General features: G+C 36.4%; 1 protein-coding gene across 1 annotated transcript in view; it reads left to right on the top strand.

Moving 5' to 3' along the window:
* RIMS1 (regulating synaptic membrane exocytosis 1) overlaps positions 1-25,673 on the top strand; it is a 296,197-nt gene that overhangs the window by 255,154 nt on the left and 15,370 nt on the right. Inside the window, exons 26-29 of the mRNA XM_058176391.1 lie at positions 469-581; positions 8,705-8,871; positions 12,800-12,940; positions 21,815-22,050. Coding sequence (XP_058032374.1) covers positions 469-581; positions 8,705-8,871; positions 12,800-12,940; positions 21,815-22,050 — 657 coding nt within the window. The remainder of the gene's footprint in view (positions 1-468; positions 582-8,704; positions 8,872-12,799; positions 12,941-21,814; positions 22,051-25,673) is intronic.

The following is a 25,673-nucleotide window of genomic DNA, read 5'->3' as shown; positions in this document are numbered from 1 at the left end:
TGTTTTGAAGCTTTAAATCAGTTATAAACAAAATGATGCAAAGTTGCTTGGAAGCCATATCTACCACATTTGCAAATGTCATACAGTACTTTGTTTTCTTTTAAGAACCTCATTAAAATTATTTTAAAAGTACAATAACTATTCTTCCATGGATGGGATGTTATCCTTGTAGAATTATATTATAGGGAGACATATTTTGTAAAGGAAAAAAATATTTTCCAATTTTAAGAAATATTCTATATAAAAGAATGCATGTTATGGATGTGTTGGAAATTTGGAAATATGTAGATAGGATTTGCAAGCAATTCTTGTTGACCCTCATTAGCATGCTTATGTTTTGCTTTCACATCCTGATGGAGATACTGTTTGAATATTTATTCCGTTCAAAATAAAAGTCACACTTTTATCATCAAATCGCTTCCTATATTCAAAGTTTTTTTAATAGTTTTCCATTATCTGTTTTTGCAGCAAATTTAGTAGTGGAGGAGCGAACAAGACAGATGAAAATGAAAATGCACCGGTATAATCAGACAACAGGGTGTGGTTCTAGTCAAGAACTTGAACATGAGCAATATACTAAGGTAAATATCAAAATACGACACTTCGTTTGAAAATTTGGAGAGTTTACATACACGTTAAAAAATATGGTATAAAACAAAAATATTGAGGAAGAATACCTGATGTTTCTCCAAAGATTTTTATTGGTTTAACTTCGGAAACACTGATACTATGTTATCATACAGAAACCATATTATGTCATTATTTCATTTGTGAATTGTTTTCAACGAGGGAGTACTCCTCAGCTTTTTTATTAAAGAAAAACCCTAACTGCATTAAACAATATATGGGATTGGTTACATTTAAATTTATTCTAGTTAGAGAAAATAAAATTATTGCTTTGTTCTTTCTTCCCACCCATCAAAATAGTAAAGAACATTAGTCATTAAGCTTCATATTGTATAAATTAAAGTTTAAAAAATTCTTGAGGGTTTCTAAAACAAATCATTTTTGTCAAATTGAAAATCTTTCACTAGGATTTGTAACTGAATCAGGCAGATACTCCTCCTTTAAAAAAAAAAAAAAGCCTTTCTACAAATTGGAAACTTACATTTCAAATAGTAATACAACCCCTGTGCAGGCAATATGTAGGTGAGTAGCTCAGAAGGAGAAGTGAGCAGGTCATTCCCTCTTTAAGTCATACCTTTTCCCTCTTCTCCATAATCCCTGACAACTATTCTTCATGGATAGTGTGACTGTTTGGAGCAGGAAGCTTTTACTTATCTACAAAGGCTTCCATGAATAATGGCCTCTTCACATACTATAGCATGAGTTTGCAGAAGGAAAGGATTCAATTTCTTATTCACATATTCAATTGCATAATACTAATGTGTCAACTAAATAGTCATATCAATCATATACAGTAATCGCTCTTACGAACAGAACTCACTTTTTTGTATAGTGTCTGATTTTTGCTAATGATTTTATTATCCAATAACTAGGATTTTCTGGAATAGCAACTGATTACTAACAACAGAAATTGAATCAATTTGTTAAGCACCACTTTTTTTTTTAATTGAAAAAGTTTTTACAAAAAAAACCTTTCCCCCCTCCCCCCTCTACCCTCCCCCCCTCCCTTCAAAACCCCCCTCCCCCCCCGACTTTCGGAACAAACACAAGGTATAGTTAAAAATAAAACAAACTTATGCTAAAAATTTTCCCTCCTAACTCAGTTATACTCCTGCATTTCTCATCAAATCCTAACCTCCCCCAATGCAATCAGAAATAATACATCCTAATCGTTCAAAGGCAGTCTGATAAGCACCACTTTTTTTAATCTATCGTAGGCAATCTAGACAATAATCCTATCATAGCATATTTATTTTTTTAAATGTGCAATTTCTTTCAATTTCCTCAAAGATTCCAGTTCAAAACATTATGGCAAATTATGCATTGATAAATGTAATCTATAGAATTCAGAATTTTAATCATGTGTTATGAGATTCTGACGCATGTTCTGCCTATTATGCATATGTGTTCAATGTAGCAATGCATGAAGAAAAAAGGCACAATTTGTATGATTATGTTGTACTGTGCTTTTTGGCATTTGCTTTTATCATTTGCTTCCCATCATACAGAAATGCCAATGAACTGGTATTTTTATACCTTCTCATTGCTTTTGTTTGTATTGGACAACTTGTCTCATTTTACATTTTTATAGTTACAGTATATGTGAAAGACACTCCACTAAATGTACTCCACTAAGCTGGTTATGAACTGCTGCAGTGCTGACAGTTTTGCCTACCTGTGTTAGACTTAGGGGAGGAAGCAGAAAGAAATGCTTTTTAATTGTGTTACAAAACCCTGAGATAATATCACCTCTCCTACATCCATATAGCTCCTTTTCTCTTGATATTTAGAAAGGCTATGAAAGCAGTGATGTTTAAAAAGAAATTTTAATAGGATCATGGGTATTAGAATATTTAATAATAAATATAATAAGTGGGAATATGGATTTTAACAGTTTTAACTAAAAACTGTTAAAAACTTTATGTTCATTAAATTGGTTCTACTCTATGATTTTTCTGCTGGAAACCACAATAAATTCTCCATGAGTGTGGCCATATAGAAACCTAAGAAATAATTACTAAATTGATGATTAAATTACAAAAGTGTTTGGAAAGCAAACTATCGGTTTTGGAAGAATAGATATTGTTATTTTTCTTTTCCAGAATCTTTCAAGGTATTGTTGTCAGGCTGATAGGTCTGTAGTTTTGTGGATCCCTTTTTTCTTTTTGAAGATGGAGGAAAAATGAATCCAGGAAACTATAGACCTACTAACCTGACATCAATACCTGGGAGAATTCTGGAAAAGATAATCAAACAACAAATTTGCAAACGCCTAGAGGCAAAAAAAGTTGTAGCCAGAAGCCAATATGGGTTTATCATAAACAGATCAGGCCAAACAAATCTTACCACTTTCTTTGACGATGTGACAAATTAGTGGACCAGAGAAATGCTGTGGATATAATTTACTTGGACTTCTAGTAGATAAACTACATCACAACCTTCTACTAAATGAGCCATGGTGGCGCAGTGGTTAGAGTGCAGGCTACTTCTGCTGGCTGCCTGCAATTTGACAGATCAAATCTCACCAGGCTCAAGGTTAGATCAGCCTTTTATCCTTCCGAGGTAGGTAAAAGGAGGACCCAGATTGTTGGGAGCAATATGCTGATTCTGTAAACTGTGTAGAGAAAGCTGTAAAAGCACTGTGAAGCCAGGGGTGAAATCTAATTTTTTTTGCTATCAATTCTGTGGGCGTGGCTTCGTGGGTGTGGCTTGGTGGTCATGTGACCGGGTGGGTGTGGCTAACTTGTAAAATGTGGTGAAACTCACTTAACAATGCTCTTGCTTAGCAACCAAAATTTGGGGCGCAATTGTGGTCATAAGCTTTCTTTCTTTCTTTCTTTCTTTCTTTCTTTCTTTCTTTCTTTCTTTCTTTCTTTCTTTCTTTCTTTCTTTCTCTTGTCTCTCTCTCTCCCTTCCTCTTTCTTTCTCTTTCTCTCTCTCTCACTCTCACATGCAAACACACACACACACACACACACACACACACACACACACACACACACACCCCTGGTCTGGACACATAGACAGAGCCCTTCCTGGGGAGTTTTCCTGCCCAGATGCTCCTGGCAGCAGCAACAGTGGCAGCGGCAGCAGCAGCAGCAGCAGAACTTGCCTGGGCTCCCCGGCCATCCCAGAACTGTGCTGCACCAGGGAGTTTTATCACGTGGATGATCCTGGCAGCAGCGGCAGCAGAACTTGCCTGGACTCCCCTGCCATCCCAGAACTGTTCTGTGCCAGGGAGTTTTCCCATGTGGATGCTCCTGGCAGCAGCGACGGTGGCAGCGGCGGCGGCAGAGCTTGCCTGGGCTCCCCTGCCATCCCAGAACTGTGCTGCGCCAGGGAGTTTTCCTGTTGGTACCATGCAGACACGGTGCCAACAGCTGCAGCAGCAGCAGAGCACATCCTGCCCTTCAGGGACCCGAAGGTGGGTGGGCTGGCCCAGAAGCGGCACGTTCTCCATCATGGGCTGCATGTGGGAGGCAAGGTAAGCAGGCGGCAGTCAGCCAAATGTCCTGTGGAAGCCAAGCGCAAAAGCCGAGCGCGCCACGCCCAAAAGCTGAGCGAGCCTTGCCAGGTCCCTCTGAGGCCGAGCACAGTGGGTCTCCCTCCCCTCCACCTGCCAGCATTGGCTTACCTTCAAGATCCTCTCCTGGCAGCCCTGCCATGCTTTCCTCAGTTTTCTGCCTTCTACGTGATGTTCCGCTTGTCTGCCTTCACACATGGCTGCGGGCCGCAGTCTGGTTCGGGGGCGTGGCCAGCCAGAAATTGCTACCGGTTCTTCAAACCAGCCCCAATCTCCTACCTACTCGCGCGATCCAGTAGTATTTCACCTCTGTGTGAAGCAGTATATAAGTCTAAATGCTATTGCTAAATTAAATTATTAGCCCAATGCCAGGGTAAGCATTTCTGACGGCAGGATAGTGGGGTGGGGAAAAGACTGTAAGATTTGCCAAACTTCATTGAAAGTCGAGATCTGGAAGACTTACTTGCTGTTTGAGTTCACCCAACTTTTTTGGGTCATAACCTTAATGGTGCTGTAAAGGAAAAGAAATAGGAAGCAAAATCATAAGCAGAGTCACAGTTATGTGATTTTTCTTTTAGCAACCCCTTTGCTTAAAGCCTGAGTTGCTGGTCAGAATTTCAGTTGCTAAACAAGGATTACCTGTAAAAGGTCACTTGGTCTAATATTCCAAACAGATTTCCACTTTGAAGTAATCATGAGAAAGATGTGTTTAATATAAAATACCATATGTACAATGTGCTTTTGTTCTCCTACTTCGCTGGCTATTAACAATTGCTAAAATTACTGTATGTAAATTATGCTTTTATAGCTTCATACATTAATAGTAGACGTTCGTACGTGTGTGTCACAAAATATTATCTGATACTTGTTTTATTTCACAGTTACTTGAAAACTATGAAGCTTTGTAGAAACATATGTAGCTATGTTTCTATAGGGCAGGGGTGCCAAACGTTGTCATGTTGGCGTCACATGACGTATTGGGACTTTTCCCCCCTTTGCTAAACTAGGTGTGGGCGTGGCTAGTGCGTAACGCCTCCGGCCCTTGGGCCAGGAGTTTGACAGCCCTGCTATAATATGGATATGGGTAATATGGGTAATATGGGTAATACCTCCATCCTCAGTATTTGTATCGCCTGTTGCAACATTCATGTAAACATTTGTAGGACCTTCCAGAGATAGCTGATGGAATTCTTTATAGTATCATTATGCAATGTAAAACCAATTTTTAGAGCAGGTGATTATTTACAAAAATATTTCTGTGATTTTGTTTAACATGGAATCCTTTTAATTTTCCAGTTTGCAGAAAAAAGACAGTTATTGTGACAGCAATGCAATGCATTTGAAAGAGGTGCTTCACAATGTTCGTAGTACAAATGAAGCCCCTTTACTTTGAATCCTTAAAGTTGTCATTTTTTCCCCAAATCTTGCACAGCTCTTTCAAAATTGTATAGGTCTGCCTATCATTCCTTCCCCCACTTCTAAGCCATGTACCTTGCAAACTGCCTTCTCCAGCTTTGTGGCTTACCGTGTTGTGCAAATACACTATACCAGGGGTCTGCAAACTTGGCTCTTTTAAGACTTGTGGACTTCAACTCCTAGAGTTCCTCAGCCAGCAAAGCAAAGCTATACCAAAATTTTCTCATTGAGGAAAACCAGAAAGTATCACCACAATTTTTTGGAGATCTTTTTTATTTTTTATTTTATTTATTTATTTATTCAATTTTTATACCGCCCTTCTCCCGAAGGACTCAGGGCGGTGTACAGCCAAGATAAAAACAAACAGTACAAAATATACAATTTAAAATACTAATTAAAAAACTTATTATAAAATGGCCATATATAACTAAAAACCCCATTAAAATTAATAATAGATTTAAAACCAATAAAAATAAAATTTAGATAAAATTTAGGCCAGCCCCGCGCGAATAAATAGATGAGTTTTCAATTCACGGCGGAAGGTCCGAAGGTCAGGTATTTGGCGTAAACCCGGGGGAAGTTCGTTCCAGAGGGTGGGAGCCCCCACAGAGAAAGATCTTCCCCTGGGGGCTGCCAGCCGACATTGCTTGGCGGACGGCACCCTGAGAAGTCCCTCTCTGTGAGAGCGCACGGGTCGGTGGGAGGCATAAGGTAACAGCAGGCGGTCCCATAAGTACCTAGGCCCTAAGCCATGGAGCGCTTTAAAGATTGTAACCAAAACCTTAAAGTGCACCCGAAAGGCCACAGGCAGCCAGTGCAGTCTGCGCAGGAGCGGTGTTACACGGGAGCTACGCAGAGCTCCCTCTATCACCCGTGCAGCTGCATTCTGGACCAACTGCAGTCTCCGGGTGCACCTCAAGGGGAGCCCCATGTAGAGAGCATTACAATAATCCAAGCGAGAGGTAACGAGCGCATGAGTGACTGTGCACAAGGCATCCCGATCAAGGAAGGGGCGCAACTGTTGAACCAGGCGAACCTGGTGGAAGGCCCTCCTGGAGACGGCTGTCAAATGATCTTCAAACGACAGCCGTTCATCCAGGAGAACACCTAAGTTGCGCACCCTATCCTTTGGGGCCAGTAACTCGCCTCCAACAGTCAGCCGCGGCTGCAGCTGACTGAATCGGGGTGCCGGCATCCACAGCCACTCCGTCTTGGAGGGATTAAGCTTGAGCCTGTTTCTCCCCATCCATTTGGTGGATAGACTCCAGTATTCTGCCTGGAGTCACACAGTCTGCAATTTGCTTGATTTTTTTTATTTTTTACTTTTAAAAAATCATTACCTGAGTTTTATTTGATCATTTGATGTGTGACAGAGAAAAGATCATTAGAGATTGAAAAGTGGTCCAATACCTAATTTAATCTTAATGAAACTGTAAAGTGGGAATTTTATTAACAAGGGACAGATGGCAGAAACATATAAAGCCAGGAGACAAGCAGCTATACAACTTCTGATTCAGGCAGATGGGGATTTTAAGCCTAGAGGGCAAATTCTAGGAGACTGTTAGCAGCAACTTACTTGTATATGCAATTTCCTAATTTTGTGAAATATTTTTTTATAAATTATTTACTGAAGTTTCTTATGTAGCATTCAGAATATAAAGCAGGGAGTTTAATTGTAATATCGGGCATGAAACACTGGTAGATTATTTTTGAAATTGAACATAGTTTATAGATGTTTTGATAAATTTTGGAAGGTTTTTTTAGATTTTTCAAATCTATATTTTTATAGACAGTGTTATTTAGATCAGTGGTAGTCAACTTGCTCCCTACCGCCCACTAGTGGGCGTTCCAGTTTTCATGGTGGGCGGTAGGGGTTTTGTCCGATACTGAAGCACTTTCCTTTTTTTTAATTTAATTGACTTTTAAAAAAAATGTCATAGCATTATTTAAAAACATTTCCATTAGGTTTTCATAAAATTCCCCGTGACAATTTAAATTTCTGAAAATATACTATTTGTATCGTCCGCGCATATGTTTAGTTCACATTACGTAAGTGAAACTAAATGGCGCTATAATGCGACCGCAAACAAAAGAGCCTCATCCCAGAATAGCTCGCACATCTCCCCCCACACCACCCAGCTGTAACAGACAAGCAGAGCTAGTAGCCGGCACCCCCCCCCCAAACCCAATCCACGATGCACGAGAGGCATGTGCAGACAACGATACACGGCGCATTACTGTGGAACTGATGGGCAGTTAGAAAATTTTACTACTAATAGAAATACAAAAGTGGGTGGTAGGCATAAAAAGGTTGACTACCCCTGATTTAGATTCTCAACTAGTTGTTCAAACTTACAGATAGGGTGATTGAATTATTTACTGTTAAATTACTAAAAATATCAATACTTAGTGTATTTTCAGGTCATTCTGAAATCATTTTGGTTGGATTATGCTATCTGTTCCTTTCATTAAAAGGAGCACTAAAGAACAACAGAAGCAGAGTTGTTGGATTTTTTTGTTCTATTATTCTTAATTTGCGGTATACTTTCCATTCCCTGGTTGCTAAATAATAGTTTTAAAAGTATCCATTAAAAATCAACAAAATCCATATGTGGGCCATGGGCACTGATTGTAGCAAACACCTTTTGGAAATCAAGTTTAGAGTAGAAACTTTGAAGAGATTCATCATCATTTAGCAGCTCACATTGTTATCTTTAAATCATTTCAATATTCCACAGTGCTTCTGTTGTCACCATTTTTTTTAAAATAGCAACTTCATGCTGAACATAAGAATGGCAAAATTATATTTGGCTCCTTACCACCATAATGCTGCCTGCTAATCTGTTTTTTTTTTTAAAGTCAGAGATAATGTGTGCATACAGAATTGTGGTCATTTGCAAATTAATATTTTTATTTATCCGTTTTAAAGTTAATACCCTTTTCTTACTGTTTACCTTCTCATAACTGGTCCCCTAAACTTCGTGAAATAGTGTATGCCTTTTTTTTAAATTACTACATAAAATCAGCAGCAGTACCATTCTCATTGGTGGCCGCCTTCTAAAGGTGTGCTTTTGCACCAGTTATTTTTGTTTCTGCATGCGTGTCAATGGACCTCACATTGTCTCTTCTCATCTTCAGTATAATATACAAACCGATCAGTACAGAAGTTGTGATAATGTCTCTGCCAAGTCATCAGATAGTGATGTCAGCGATGTGTCAGCTATTTCCCGCACCAGCAGTGCCTCTCGCCTCAGCAGCACAAGCTTTATGTCAGAGCAATCCGAGCATCCAAGAGGCAGAATCAGGTGAGCCTTAAATCTTTAGGGTAATGTGTTAATGTGCCAATTAAAACTTTATGTCTTTTGCCATCCAATGTACAGTGGTTTGCTAAATGAAACAAAACCCTAGAACTGATCACCAGCTGCCAGCAGTTTGGCAGTTCAAATTTCACCAGGCTAAAGGTTGACTCAGCCTTCCATCTTTCCGAGGTGGGTAAAATGAGGACCCAGATTGTTGGGGGCAAGATGCTGATTTTGTAAATCGCTTAGAGAGGGCTGTAAAAGCACTGTGAAGTGGTATAGAAGTCTAAGTGCTATTGCTATTTTAGATTCACATAATTTTATGAAATAAACATATTCCTCAACAATAGTGAACGTTTGGTGAGATCAGACAAAGGCACTCACCTTTCTTCATATGGTAAAGCAGGTTTTAAAAAGTTATTTTAGCATGTGTCATACATACTGATGTCCACAAGATATATTATAATATCAAAACATATCAAGAGTTCAAAGAAAGTGCAGAAAAAACAATAAATTCTAATTTGCAAAGATCCTTTGAAAGGTGCAGGAATTTCAAGCAGATGCTGTAACTACCATCCAAGCAAGTTCAATGTAGGTGAGGTTTTTACACATGCTGTATGATTTTTTAAATAGTTGTCTAAAAGCAGGGCCACAAAAAAGAACAATAGAAGATGTGGGTGTTCCATCACTGCAGATTTTTAAAAAAAGATTGGACAACCATTTGACTGGAATGTTACAGGGTCTCCTGCTCGAGCAGCGTGTTTGACTAGAAGACATCAAATGTCCCTTCCAACTCTGTTATTCAGTAAATAGTTCAGTAAAAGTGAAAAAGATATATAGATATCATTTACAAACTATATAAAGTCAAATAAGAATTTTTGAAGTCATGTTAGATTTGTGCTGAAAATAAAACTGATCTTAATCAGTTTAACATATCAGAACCATTATTAACATCAAGCCAATATTTAATAATTAATAGTCAGTGTAAAAGGCATCCCTTAAAATTAACAAGAGTTTTTATTTCATCTAAAAAGTCTATCCTTATTTAATGAACAATCACGATCAAATAGCGGTCTGGATATTTAAGTTGCTTCACGAAATATTTCTTCTGCATCGTATCTTTGAATTTCTGAAAACTTAAGTCTAGTTGAATGGTAATTTCCTGTGAGCAACACAAAATCAGTTATGGTATTTATCAAATTTTTAAGGATACTTGATGCCATAACAGTTCTGGGCAATATACAATTTTAAAAATAAATCCACAAGAATAAACCAACATTTTCTTAACACAGAACTCATCCATCAGAAGCTTAGCGTGTAATGTAAACTGAGGCCTGAGGAAGCACTACATTTTAAGAGCTTATTTGAATAAGACTAGGGTAGGAGCCACACAGATCTCTGGAAAGATGCTGTTCGCATCAAAGTAGGCTTACTTTTTGGGTCCCATGAGGTTGCATTGTTAATTGATGGGGCCCAGAAGATGACAGCGCTTTCATCTTCATCAATTAAACAGGATAGACAGGCATCAAAGGAAACTGACATTAGCTAGGCCCTACGCCATGAAGGAGTTATAAGGGATAACCAGCATCTCAAATTGCTCCGAACCTACTGTTAACGAGTGCAAAATAACATAGTTGTTACATGGGCATATATGCATGCTCATGACTTCCCATGGATCAGCTGCAGCTCCCAGGTGACCTTCAAAGTTAGGCCATGTAGAGTACATTGCATCAAGTGACACACAAAATGATCAAAGCAAGCCTTCCGGTGATAGGGAGTGACTATTCTGAAGTTGTGCTTCAGAAATGAGCACAACTGGCATATGTTGAATCTGTGCAAAGGCCTGTCTGGACACCGCTGCCAGCTGCTCCTCAAGCCAGAGCTATAAATCCAGGAAAAAGCACATAATCTACATTTTCAACTGCTTCAGAATGATCAGATGTACACTGTAAAATAATGTTGGATTTGCAGACATATAAGTGACTATTTCAGTATCTGATACATCACAGCACATTCTTCCACATAAACAATATATGATAAGTTACAGGGCAACTCTTATGGGCATAACACAGCTTGTTTAGCTTTCTAGGAAAGTGTGAACCAGATTATCCCTCCCCTCCCCCCAAAAAACCCTTTAATCAACTATTTCGTTTTTCATCTATCTGATTATTTCATTTTGGGGGAAGATGGCATAGAATATTACTTAAGGAAGGTAAGAATGAAATCTGTAGGATTTCTCATTTACCTTTCAACAAATTTCAGACATATGATCTAGTATTCCATTGTTCTTTTTCCCTCTACAGTAATTTGGGAATCAGAGTTGAAAAAGCAAATTCAGAAGAGTTACAGGACTCTCTTGGACAAAAAAAGTATTTCATAGCCTGCAGGAATTTTATTAATATAGAAAAATCGTGAAATATACAATTTATTTTTAGAAACCCATTAAAAGTATAATCCTATGCAGGTCTATTCATAAGTATGTCCATCAAACTTGATTGAAATTATTACAAGTAAAGGCGTTTCAATAATGTTCCTGAATTAGCAGTTGTATTTCTTTTTAAAGAGACTAAGCAAGATTTCAATGCATTGCTTGCTATTCAAATAATTTATCTCATATTTCTCAGCAGTAAGATATTTAATATTACTATGCGGCAGATTTACCCTATCTTGAAATTACAATTCTTAGGTATAAGGATTACGGTTTAGCAAGTCAAACAGTAGTCTGCTTCATTTCTATATAAAGAAATGTTTCTGTACAAAACAACATAGTTTCTGATAAATTTGGAACTTTTTGAGTTCCAAACTTTTCAAACACACTTCAACTATGTGATAGTGTGACTACTTTTTTTGAAGAATCCTTGTTTATTTAACTAATTAAGTAAATAGCACTGAACAAAGACTTATAAATTATGAAACTAGAAAGAAAAAATAAAACTTCCTTTATAACCAGCAAACCTGGTCCTTCTTGCATTTGAAATAGTCTTGGATTAACTATTAAACAAACAAACAAACAAACGCATGTACTTATGGCAATCAAGGGAAGGGTTATTTCTCCTAGCTATCTTTGGGAGGGCAATTAAAAATACTTTGCAATAAATTTTTGTATTTCCATTTTTCTCTTACAACAATTTTATTTAAAACGCATTAAGAAGTATTGAAGTTTGCTTTTTTTTCCCTGTTGCCCTAGTTATAAGTAAAAATATTTGGTTCTATTACTTATGGCTGTTTAGTGTGAATTAAAAAAAAGTTTAACATAGTTCTGATGTCTTGCCTGGGAGATGGCCAGGAAGAATACTGAATTTTAAATCTATTTCACCTTCAGCTCTGAGTTTTAATGTCTTATCAGTTAAACAATGGAAGGGCCAAAGGGCTCAATTGTTGGGCTGTGCTTAGGGCATCAACTGTTCGCAACCCTGCTTTCAGATAACATGTGATTTTGCAATAAATCAATCATTTTATTTTTCCCCTCTCTTTCTTTTATTAAAGTTACATCCAAAAGCTAGATATTGTACAAGGAGAGACCCATTAATTTGTTGGAGCCCCCAATCAATAGTCTTAGCACCTTTTTTGACTAACAAATTTTCGTAAAAGGCATAAGCTTTTGTAAGCTGCAGCTAATTTTGTCAGATGGAGTGGTGTTAACCCAATGTTTCACAACCTTAGCAACTTCAAGATATGTGGACTTCAACTCCCAGGATTCCCAAGCCATTCTCTTGAAGAGTTGAAGCCTACACCTTTGAAAATGCTGAGGTTAACCCAATATAAGATTTGAAAAGGGGTTTGAGGTAAATTGTTGGTGGTAGGGAGATCAAGGGTGGCTATGCAGATGGAGGTGACATATGGGGACAATTAACTTGTACTTCATAATTCCTTTTTTTCATTTTGAGTTATCTTCATTTAATTTTGCATGCCTGCATGTTGTGACTATGGGAAGATCAAAATCCTTAGAGAACTGCAAAGTTGATGGCAAAAAAGACAGGAGAATTTCATGGGAATTAGATGTCAAGCCGGGGCACAGTGAAAAAAAAAAGAATGTGGAAGACAAGAAAAGAAGGCATACTGTTGCTGATGTGAGGTAAAGGCTAGCTTCTTTCCCTTGTGAATTTGTACCTGTAACCCAAGATGTCATGATTTCATTAGTTTGGAAGAATGACATATGTTTCAATTGATGTATATGCATTGTTGGTTGCTATACTACATAACCAAAGGTGTTTTAAAAAATTAAACATCTCATAACTCTTTTTTCCCTACCCATCACCGGGAGTCAAGATTTTATAGTAACACATTTAATAATGAATAATTTCTTCCATTTTATTTCACTCAAAATCTGTAGTTTGGAGGAGACAACTCATATTGTATAATGATAGAACCATCTCTGATATGTCGTACACCATTTTCATAATATTTAGTACTATATTTCATAATGTTTAGAATCATGTCAGTTCCAGCGGTAAAACAATCTACATATCATAATGGATAGCGCACAAATCCAAACACATGATAAACACAAATTGATTGTGTATCTTTGTTAAATATCAAATGACTCTTTTTGGTCTGGCCAAGCTGGAAGAGCAGCATTATATCTTACATGGAAATGCCTTTTCTGCAAGGAATAAATGCAAAATGCACACATACACACTATGTAATTCTGAATATATTCTAGTCTACATACTTAGAACCCAGTACTATTGAGAGAAGAATTATTGGAGATAGAATTAAGTGACCACATCTTTTAAAGGATATTTCTTTGGACTTCCACCCTCATTTAAGCTGTGAGATGAGTTTCCCTTTTTTTGAAGGAAAGATTAGTGGTCAGATACAGTGGTTGTTTAGTGGGGAGGACTAACAAAGAAGCATCTTCAGGAGATTTGGAGAAGAATTCTGGAGAGGCACCAACAACTGATGAGATATCTACCATTATTATGTATAATATAGAGAGCCAGTTTGTAGCTCTCTATATTAATGGGATAGTATGGTAGTTAAGGCATAAAAACCTGTAGGATTGCACCTCTCGTAGGGATGAAAGTCAGTAGGGTGACTTCGGGCCAGTCACTGACTCTCATCTCAACCCACCCTAGAGGGTTGTAGTTGTGAGGAAATAGGAAGCCAGAGGTTAAGTATGTTCTGCTGCTATAAGTTCACGTTCTCTCTCCCTCTCCTTCTTCTCCCCACCTTCTCTCACCCACACATGCACACACATGCATGTGCACACACACACACGCACACTTATTAGATAAAAATATAATAATAATAATCCTTGAAGCAAAGAATTGGGCTTGCTACCTTTACTCATTTCACTAGAATGTTTTTCAGTTGTAGATTGCTGCTACAAGATTGTGCTACATGCCTACTCTAGCACAGTTCAGGTATCCTTTGGCCTTTGAATCCAATAATTCCATATATAGGAATTATGGTTTGAGATAGAATGAGTTTGGTCTAGTGGTTTTCATGCTAGAAAGTAGGATTCTCTGAGTTCTAGCCTTGCCTTAGGCATGAAAGCCAACTGGGTGAACTTGGCCAGTCACTTTTTCTCAGCCCAAATCACCTCACAGGATGGTTGTTATGGGGAAAAGAGGAGGAATAAGTATTAGGTATGTTTGCAGCTTTGAGTTATTTATGACAATAATAAAGACAAGTTAAAAGTAAATAAATAAAACTTGTGGCTGGACGTGGCACATTGTTTTGTTGGAAGAATGCCTAGAAAATGACAAAATGTAAATGAAATGGTGGAAAATATAGGTTTAGAATTTAAAGCAGGAGTAACTCTACTAAATCCTCCAGTAAGATTTTGATGCCTGGCCATTTCATCCATGACAGCCATTTTGGAAAGTGCCCTGGGTCAAAAGGGTTATGACACATAATATGTCTACCACTATTTGGTACACTATCATGTTCATTATTCTTTATGTTGAATAGCTGTTTGGAATATTCAGCAGTTTGTGTGCTCTTCAACACTTGATTATAGGGTGAATCTGAAATTACTTTGCAATCGAGAATGATGACAACAGTGAAGTTTTATTACTAGATAGTTCAACTGTTAGAGCTGCAGACTGAAATAAAGTTGTAAATGTCTACGGTTCTGATCAATGCAATTGAAGCTTTCATTTGGTTTAAAATTAAATAGTTCTTGCTTACATTTTATAAATATTTATTCATCATTAAGTTTCACTGAGCAAAACTTGATTATAAGAAAACTTGCATAGGATGGTAATATTAATTGGTTTGTTAAAAAGACTTTTTTCTTAAGGTAAGAATTTTCTCTGTGATTGACTGAAAGGACATTCCGAAATAATACTTAAATATGGGACACTTGGAATAACAGGGTAGTTTATTTTTAGAAATATGATGTTCCTCATTAAATAGAGATGATTAACTTTCTCTTTGGTCCAGGACTGCTACTTGCTCTGAAATTAATATTCATGAGCCACCCCCTTGTAAAGAGATCCATAGAAACTCAGGTTTACAGTAGTAGGTATTTAACAGAGAAAGCAGAAAGCTTTCTAGTAGCATTGATGAAATCTGTCAACAAACCACAATAGACCTATGTATGGTCTAAAAAGAAGTCCATGAGCTATCGATAGCTTCTTATTGTACTGAAGAATTATATGAAATAGGGAGGATCTGTCGGTGAATGAAATTATCAAAGATTCCATGCTAAGAGATCAACAAGATCAAAAAATAGTGACTCATATCTTGTACAGAAGCAACTGTGCTGCTGGCTTTCATTTCCAAAAAAAGATGTATTTTCATAGAGTGCATAGGTGAGTCATTTTACAAAACAGATATTAAATATGTAAGTTTATTTGTCAAACTAAAATTATACCACCTTCAATTTGATATTTGTTGTATATTAAACAGTATCTGAGGGGTAAGTGTTTTCATATGCTTATATGGATGTATGGATGTAACTGATTTACATATTGAAACATTATTTTAAGAAATTTAGAATGACCGATGTATGTTATTTTAATTTGCTGCTCAATTTGAGTCCCACAATAAGCAAAGTATGCCTTTTATTTCCATTTAGTTGCATCATATCATTGAAATAAAACAATGAAGATTACAGGGAAGTGCAACTTGCATGTGCCATCAAAATAAAATGTTGATTGTTTGAATATCTCAGCTTTGATAGGACCACATTAGTTCTTTTAGTTAGTTTTTATTTTTCTCTCAGTGTTGATGGAATTTCTAATCCTGTGATGTCTTCTGACAAGGAAGACACGATTTCAAGAATAATTTAAATAATTTAAAGCAGAAAGATCTAAATCTGCTTTGGGGTTCTTCAAAAATTTGGACATGAATTTTGAAGATTGATATTTTGTTTTTGAGCTCTAGATGTCTCTGCTATTTCACATACAAATTGTGATGTTCTTTTCAGAACTAGAGGCAGTTATTCAGCAATCCTTAACTTAAACCTTAAATGGAAAACTAATTTAGGTTTATAAATGCCTCAAGGGCTTCCTTCTTTTTGAGATATTCCTGTGAAATATTTTTTGAAACCTTCAATTTTCAAAGGTTAATTGTCCTGCAGGCTAAGCAGGCTAATAATGGATTGCTCCATTATTAGGCTGGGGGGTAGAGGGGAGACGTTGTCCAGTAGCCATATAAGGTTACCACAAGGTTTTCTGGATTGCAGTGTAGTAAAACTTTCACTTGATTCAGATAGGCTCAGTCAAATCAAGATATTTTAATTACTAGGGGAAAAAAATCACTTCCCCAAGTTTAACTTTGATATTCATTTATAATCAGTGGAAGCTTCTGTAATCTTCCCTTCCCTTAGAATTTAAGTATAGAGACGAGGCACCGATGGTTGAGGGTCATGATGGAGATGGCCTGAGAGAACATGTGCATCAAGGATGCTGGGAAATGTAGATTTCCAAGGATCTCAGTACCTAGTATAAATTCTAGTAAACTGCTTATCTCAGAACTATTGTACCAAGGATTATGATAAGAGCTTTGGGACATGTAATTATCAGAATGTCTGACAACAATTATAATGGATTTTCTGCTGTTATTATTTCTAATATTGTGATGGAAATCTGTGCTGTATAGTTTGGTGTAATATTTAAGGCCCCAAGCTAGAGACTGAGATAGTGTGAGTTCTAGTCTTGCAAAACTTTTGCCTGTTATATGTCTAGAATAGAATAGAATAGAATAGAATAGAATAGAATTGAATTGAATTGAATTGAATTGAATTGAATTGAATTGAATTTTATTGGCCAAGTGTGATTGGACACACAAGGAATTTGTCTTGGTGCATATGCTCTCAGTGTACATAAAAGAAAAGATACGTTCATCAAGGTACAACATTTACAACACAATTGATGGTCAATATATCAATATAAATCATAAGGATTGCCAGCAACAAGTTATAGTCATACATGCATCCTAATCTATCATCTATCGTCTATCATGCATCCTAATCCTTGTGTCATTACTAATTGCAACACGTTCAAAACAATAGCAGTATAGCAAAAAGCTTCACTATTTATTTCAAGAACAAATGCAGGTAATGAATAATAACTTCTTCATTTCCCCAGAGCTGAGGGTTTAGTTCATGTTGTTCCTTACTTATCTAGTTTTATTCTGATAAGAGGTGATTATGGTTAGGAATAAATACTAAGATGATCTCTTCCTAATTACCTATTTTTAAATGAAAACCACCAAGAACTATAGCTGTGCAACTCCACTGATATCAAATTTTCAAGGAAGTGGATCTCAAGAGAGATCAGTCTTTGATCTCATTACAATGTAGAGAGCATTTGAGAATAGAAAATTAAAAACACTAAATTATTTAGTGGCTCAATAAGCATAGCTAATATTGTACTTAATTTGTTTCACAGCAAAAAAAATAGATTTATCATGTGTGAGATTTGTGTCCTGCCTTTGAGGCTCAGGAAGAGAACAGACTTTTTTCTTGTTTTGTGGTGATGGTAGTGATGATAATGTTGTGGCTGCTATTATAAAACTAATCTACATTTTTTTATCTTTGGGTTTTCTGTGCTAGAATATGAAATTCTTATATAAAGTAGGATAGCAGTGATAGAAAAATCCACACCTCACCAAAATAATCATTAAAATTCTTTGGCAAAAAAAATCATCACATCAGAATTGCTCAAACAATAGTCCTTTATTATCTTGTATAAAACCAAAGAATCTTATTTTCATCTTTTGCTTCATTGCCAGTCATGATTTCTGTGTAATATATCCTTTCTTTACCCAACTTAAAAATTCACAACATGTGTGCATATGCAACACATGCAATAATCACTGACTGATTGATAATAAGCAAGGAAATTTGGCTGCAGGATGTTTTTTCCGAAGGGAAAAAAACTAACCAAGAAAGAATTAGATCCAGAAAAAAATAACATCAGTTTATTTCAAAGGAGAATTAAGCACTTGGTTAGAACTGTCCCATGTAAATCAATCTCTTTACTGCTAAAGACCTCCTGTCCATTTGATTGTAACTTTCAATTAGGCAAAATGGTGCATGCTAGGGCAAGAATTTTTGAGGGTACCTCAAATGTATTAAAAGAATGCAAAAATTTTGAGAGGCCCATTTCTCTCGTGGAACTGAAATTTCAAGTTATCTTCAGACTAGTTGTATTTGCAAACCTGTGGCCACGGCAGCTTTGCTGTGGTCAGCCACAGTTACATGATTGTGATTTCTGACGCTCCCCATCAACTTCCCACAACCAACATCAAGTTGAAGTTGGCAGGAAATTAGAAGTTGCTCCCCCTCTCCCTAATTGTTGCCCAACCATGGTGGTTCTGTTTTAGTAAAGAAATATCTCTGAAAGGATGAAATATCTCTGAAATTTTGGTAAAGAAATATATCTGAAAGGATGATCCAACAGGTCATAAGTTGTCTAATGGAATATAAAAGTGGCTACATTCTGCTGACAAATTGTAGTCTTCTGTCTTTGAGAAAATTGCCATTCAGCTATTGCATTTTATATATATCATTATATCTCATATATATCAGTGGTGGGTTTCTACCAGTTTGCCCTGGTTCGGATGCGCTCACAATTCCGAACCAGTAGCGAAGGTAAGTGGAACCCACTACTGATACATATACATATACATATACATATACATATACATATACATATACATATACATATACATATACATATACATATACATATATATATACATATACAATTTTTTTAATTGGCCAAGTGTGATTGGACACACAAGGAATTTGTCTTGGTGCATATGCTCTCAGTGTACATAAAAGCAAAGATACGTTCATCAAAAATCATAAGGTACAACACATAATGATAGTCATAAGGTACAAATAAGCAATCAGGAAACAATATCAATATAAATTGTAGGATACAAGCAAGAAAGTTACAGTCATACAGTCATAAGTGGAAGGAGATAGGTGATGGAAACGATGAGAAGATTAATAGTAGTTCAGACTTAGTAAATAGTTTGACAGTGTTGAGGGAATTATTTGTTTAGCAGAGTGATGGCGTTCGGGGAAAAACTGTTCTTGTGTCTAGTTATTCTGGTGTGCAGTGCTCTGTAGCATCATTTTGAGGGTAGAAGTTGAAACAGTTTATGTCCAGGATGTGAAGGGTCTATAAATATTTTTGACTCATGCAGTATACAGGTCCTCAATGGAAGGCAGGTTGTATTTTTTCTGCAGTTCTAATTATCCCCTGATGTCTGTGTCTGTCTTGTTGGGTTGCAGAACCAAACCAGACAGTTATAGAGGGGCAGATGACAGACTCAATAATTCCTCTGTAGAACTGTATGAGCAGCTCCTTGGGCAGTTTGAGCTTTCTGAGTTGGTGCAGAAAGAACATTCTTTTCTGTCCTTTTTTAATGATGTTTTTGATGTTAGCTGTCCATTTTAGATCTTGCGATATGGTAGAACCTAGAAATTTGAAGGTCTCTACTGTTGATACTGTGTTGTCTAGTATTGTAAGAGGTGGAAGTATGGAAGGGTTTCTCCTAAAGTCTACCACCATTTCTACAGTTTTGAGTGTGTTCAGTTCCAGATTGTTCCGGTCGCACCATGAGACTAATTGTTCAACCTCCTGTCTGTATGCGGATTCATCATTGTTTCGAATGAGATTGATCACTGTTGTGTCATCTACGAACTTCAGTAGTTTAACAGAGATGCAGTGATTGGTATACAGAGAGAAGAGAAGCACACAGCCTTTATCCCACTTAGCTTTACCTGCTGCTTCCTGTTTGTTAGGAAGCTTATGATCCACTTACAAGTCTGTTCAGGTACCTGTAGCTGGTTTAGCTTAGTTAGAAGAGTGTCTGGAATGATGGTATTGAATGCTGAACTAAAGTCTACAAAGAGGCCCCTTGCGTAGGTCTTTGGAGATTCAAGATGTAGGATGTAGTGCAGAGCCATATTAACAGCATCATTTGCTGATCTATTTGCTCGGTATGCAAATTGCAAGGGGTCTAACAGCAGATCTGTGATGGTTTTCAAGTGAGACAGCATTAGCCTTTAAAAGGTTTTCTTGACTACAGATGTTAGAGCAACTGGACTGTAGTCATTCAGTTCCTTGATGGTGGGCTTGTTCGGCACTGGGATGATAGTAGAGCGTTTGAAGCAAGAAAGAACATCACACATCTGTAGCTATGATATACATATGATATACGTATGTATGTATACACACACACACACACACACACACACACACACACACACAGAGAGATATGAACACATACACCATTTTCAAATGAAAAAATATTTTTTCTCAGGTATTTTTTACAGTTTCAACTTTCTCTAGTTTAAGCCTCAGATGGAAGTTCCATTAATTTAATAGGCTCTAATTCTGAATATGCCTGTAAAGAATTGTATAATAAGGTACAATTATATTTAGTATATTAATAGCTACAAATGCCATGTCAAAAGTTTACTGGCCTTATTTCACGTAGTTAAAATGATTCTTTTGGATAATGTGGAACAGTTCCTTAGGGATTTCAGATTTATGCATATAGGATTAAACAAAATATTCTCAAAGAAAATGTCCTTGATTTCACATAGTGGAATAAGATTGAACTGTCTTTTCCAATGTTTGTATACTAATTTTGCCATTTAAATAACACTTTTGTGACTGATCAGTTGTTTCAGGTTCTTTTCAGGTTCATATTCCAATTAAATGAAGGAGCTTGGAAATGTATCTTTTTATTCCCCCCCCCCATATAACTTTATTAGAGAACTTTATTTAGATTGTACATTATATTTCCTTAGAATTTTGTTTCAAACAAGAGATCTCTATGGATGGCAAGTTTGTTTACTCCCCAGCTGTGTGTCCCATTATACTTAATGGGAGGAATGAAATATCATAATTATAGTATAGTGTAGTATTTTAAACATTTCATTTTGAAAGTTATTTCTCATTAGGAAAAAGATGGGATATAAGACTACAATTAAATTTTAAAAATGGACATGGAAACTTTATTTATTCATTTATTTATTTATCAACATGAATAAGGAAACAAGTAACAGTATAGACATATACATGGACATATGAAAAAAATTGGCACACAAAAAAGAATATAAATTGGCAAAACATAGGTATAAACACATAGAATGATTACGTATAATTGGGAACAGTAGGACAGGGACAGTAGGCACGCTGGTGCGCTTATGCACGCCCCCTTAGGGACCTCTTAAGAAACATGAAAGGTCCAGGGTAGACAGTTAAAGGTAAAAGGTATGGGGATTAGAGAGACAAACAACAGGATCAGGTAGAGGGATTGCTTTAATTAGCTGATTAGGGAAGGGGGGATGTTACTTTTAAGAAATGGCATTTGAAAGTATCAAAGAAGTTTGAAAGTATTCGTATCAAGACTTGAGCAGGAGAAGTTATATATATATATATATTTGGTTTAACTTCTAGTGTGTTTTAAACTCATGTGTTTTAAACTCATAATTTAAATGTACATGTATGTTTTTACTTTGAAAATATAGTACGTTTACTCCTAAAATGCAAGGCGGAAGGATGGGGACTTCAGGGAGAATCATCACAAAGAGCACAAGTGTGAGTGGAGAAGTATATAAGCTGGAACAGAATGATGGGAGTCAATCAGATACCGCAGTTGGGACAGTTGGAACAGGTGGGAAGAAGAGAAGATCAAGCCTTAGTGCCAAAGTGGTTGCCATGGTATCCCGCAGAAGCAGAAGCACATCCCAGCTTAGCCAAACAGGTGAGTGAGATCAATGTAGCAGGATCATAAAGGTTTCTGAGAAGAAGCTATTTTCTTGTGGGCCTGTGATACAGACACTAGTGTCAACTATGAAATATTGTAAAATAAGGACTCTGGAATTTTGTTTTGCCCATTATGATAACCTGAAAGGTACTTAGAATACCCACAATGTAATAATATGTTTTTTTTAAAAATGAACGTATTGATTTGAAAATAATAAATCTATATATATAGAGAGAGAGCCCTTGAAGAAGCTCAGTCAAGCAAACTAATAAGAATAGAGCATGATGCTATGTAACATGCTTTTAAATATATTTTTTTTCTTGAGGTACTTTAGAAACCATAAAAGCTTCATCTCTGTAGCCTAAAGAAAGAACAGGGGTACTGTAGAGAGATGGAAGAATGCTTTAAGGTTCACAGCTCTCTTCAAATCCATGAGTCTGTTCCTCATTCTGATAAGTATAGATCTCCTTAGCTGATGCTTAAGAAAGAAAAGGAAAAAGGAAATCTTGATTTAAAATAGGGCTTAGTCACATTAATAGAAGGTGATTTCATCGGCGAGATAATCACTGTCTGCAGGTATGTCAACTGTTTCTGATTGGATTATCTTACTTTATCCTGCCTTTTTTTTAAAAAAAAGATTAATTGTCCCCTTTTTTCACTTCATTAGCACTGATGAGGTAAATGGAATTCAGCTGCTTAAATAACCCAGGGTAGTTTGTATATGCTTGGTTTTCAAATAAATATTCAGATAAAAATGCATAAGTGTATAGTATGTGTTCAATCTATTTTACAGGAAGTATCTGGAGTTACCAATATTCAAAGTCATGTTGTGTGACATATTTGCCTGCACAAGATTTTTAAAGAAATGGTCTTAGTTTGTTTGGGGGCAGTACCTCTAAAACTGTATTTCAGTCCCAGTCAATGTGGCAACATGAACACGATCTCTTCTGATACCTAGATTTCTGTTGAATGGTCATATCAGAATTAGTATGCAAAATTAACGCTACTCATTTCGGTTTCCTCTGAATAGAGTATGATTAAATGCGCTTTTCTATTTACCAAACAGGCATCCCAGAGCTTCGGGGTATTTTGCGTCTCTCACAAATCAATGTTGTGTTTTATACTTCTTAGAAGAATGGGGCCATCAGACGTTAAGTGTACTATCTCATTTATTTCAGTGGGTTTTACCTCCAAATAAAAATGCTTCAGACTTGTATTTGAAACGAGAGCCTCTCCAATGGGTTAATTTCCTACATTCACTCTCTCTATTAAAGTGTTACATGAAGAAGGAAGACATCCTGCTATTCTTGTCTGTGCACATATGTATATAAAAAGATATGGTTGGTCTCAGTTATGGATCTTTAACTCTATATTCTATTATAATAAAATTTATTGTGATGAACATTATGTTATTCATAAAAATACGGTCTATTGAAAATAGATTGGGTTACTTTAAAGATTCATGGTTTACATAAAATATTCACCAGTCGTGTATTTTTAATTGATATTGGTGCACATTTTGGGTTCTTTAAACAGTGCAACAGTAGCAAAGACTGCTGTAATAAGCAGTGTTGTATCATTTGTTTATATATTTGTTAAAAATAGTTAACGATGTTTTGGCTCAGCTTGGAAGCTGGCATTACTTTTACTCTCATTATAATTTGTTTTGTTCTTTATTTTCTATAAAGCAACAAGATTTAATATAATCTATGAATGGAATAAAATAATTCCTGTTTCAACAGAGTGATAAATGTATTATAGAAGTGCATTGTTTATGTGGTCATTATACTCTCTATTCAGAGAGTCCCTCCCTCCCTCCCTCCCTCCCTCCCTCCCTTCCTTCCTTCCTTCCTTCCTTCCTTCCTTCCTTCCTGGCATTAATTCTTAGCTTTGCCTTCTTTTTTAAATTGATGTACTGACTGCCAAACACAATTTTAGTATAGTGGAATTATTATGGTTCCTTTCATCTTCAGGAAAGTGGGGAGCTGATTTGCCACATTCAACAAATTAATGAATATTGTATTAAATAAGAATTTATGAGGCAGCTTCTTTGAGTGCCTTACTATTGGATGACAAAGGGATTCATTGCACATGGGGCTTCTGCTGGCAATTCTGAACAGTGCCATACTTCTCTTAACAGGATCATATTTTAAATAGCTGTACTAATAACAATAGAATTGTGAATACAGTTTTACAGCGTTATTAGCCATTTCTGATGTGATTTTGTATGGGTTTTTTTGTTTCAAGACAAATGAATATTTTATGAAGATATAAATTGCTATAATATAATCTGGGAAAAATGAACAGGTGTATTCATGGTTATAGATGTTCACATTATTCTGATTTCTCTACTCATTTCACTTCACTAGTATTTATTTTTCTTATGTAAAGTGACTGTTCTCATGGAAGTGTTTACATCAGTTTCCCTTGTCCTACACTCTAACTCATAGACTGATGAAGAAATCTGCAGTGAAGAAATGTGATATGTGAGCCATGTAGGTGCATTTTATGCAAAACATTTGTATATAGTTTTTATATTCAACTACCTGGGTATCATTAAATGTAACCGTTTTACATTCAAGGAGTTACGTATATGACTTATATAGGGCTTATTTACAAGAAAACATTAGAGAACAATACAGATGTACTTCATGGAAAGAACTTGATCCGAACTGGGGCTCAAGCATATTTATAACTCCTTAGTATGGACTGGATTTTGCTCATAAGTAAAACTACCTCAGTTCTGAGCTGCAGCAATCAGGGATAAGAGAGCTTATTTGTAAAGGATTCAGAGCCCTTTTCATTATAATGCAGGAGATCTGAATCCATTTTTTAATGGTTCACTTTAGGTGATTTGTGGTGTTCTTCCTTGAATTGCTTCATTTGTTCAACTATTTATAGAACAGCTATCTGCCTGTCAGTCTAAAGAGCAGGAATTAGTTGGGAATGTAAAAGCAAGAGTAGCACTGGACAATTGGAAACACCATGATCATCCCCTTGGGTCCTGAACATGGGGATCTGGAGCAATATTTTAAGAACTCTTTTCCTGGGTTGTGCTCTTATGCTTTCTGTTGACTGCTGCAGAGGGTGAGTTTCTTTAAAGATGCTGCCCAATAAATCTTTCCTCTTCGATTTCTTAGTTGTAGCATCCTTTTATAATTCTTCCAGAAATGTACATCTTCTTGAATAAAATGAAGATGACAGAAACAGCCATGAAATGCTCAGGATGTAAGAAATGAGTGCCCTTGCTGAGAGGTTAGGACAACATGCATACCAGCAGGCATTGTTGTAAAGAGCCAGTATAGCAGGTTCTCAGCACTGGTATGCTACTTTTCAAAAAAATGCCAATAGTGGGAGATTGAGTAAACTATAAAGCTATCTACTCATGACCTCCTGACCTTTTTTGCTTCTCAGAGGAGCAAACACACTGAAAACAAAAACCAATGGCAGATTATATCTGTGTGAATGTGAGTGTGTATACAGATTTATGAAAGGGCTCCTAAGAACCTACTCCACTTAAAGATTTATGATACATTTCCTACTGAAAATTTACTAATATAGACAATATTTAACTTTTCTTATGCTTAAGAGATGTTTGTATGATATGTATGTTATATGAG

Source organism: Ahaetulla prasina, chromosome 1 (assembly GCF_028640845.1).
Source record: "Ahaetulla prasina isolate Xishuangbanna chromosome 1, ASM2864084v1, whole genome shotgun sequence".
Classification (NCBI taxonomy): Eukaryota; Metazoa; Chordata; class Lepidosauria; order Squamata; family Colubridae; genus Ahaetulla; species Ahaetulla prasina.
The sequence above is the reverse complement of the archived record's forward strand: the minus strand, read 5'-3'. Positions and strand labels throughout refer to the sequence as shown.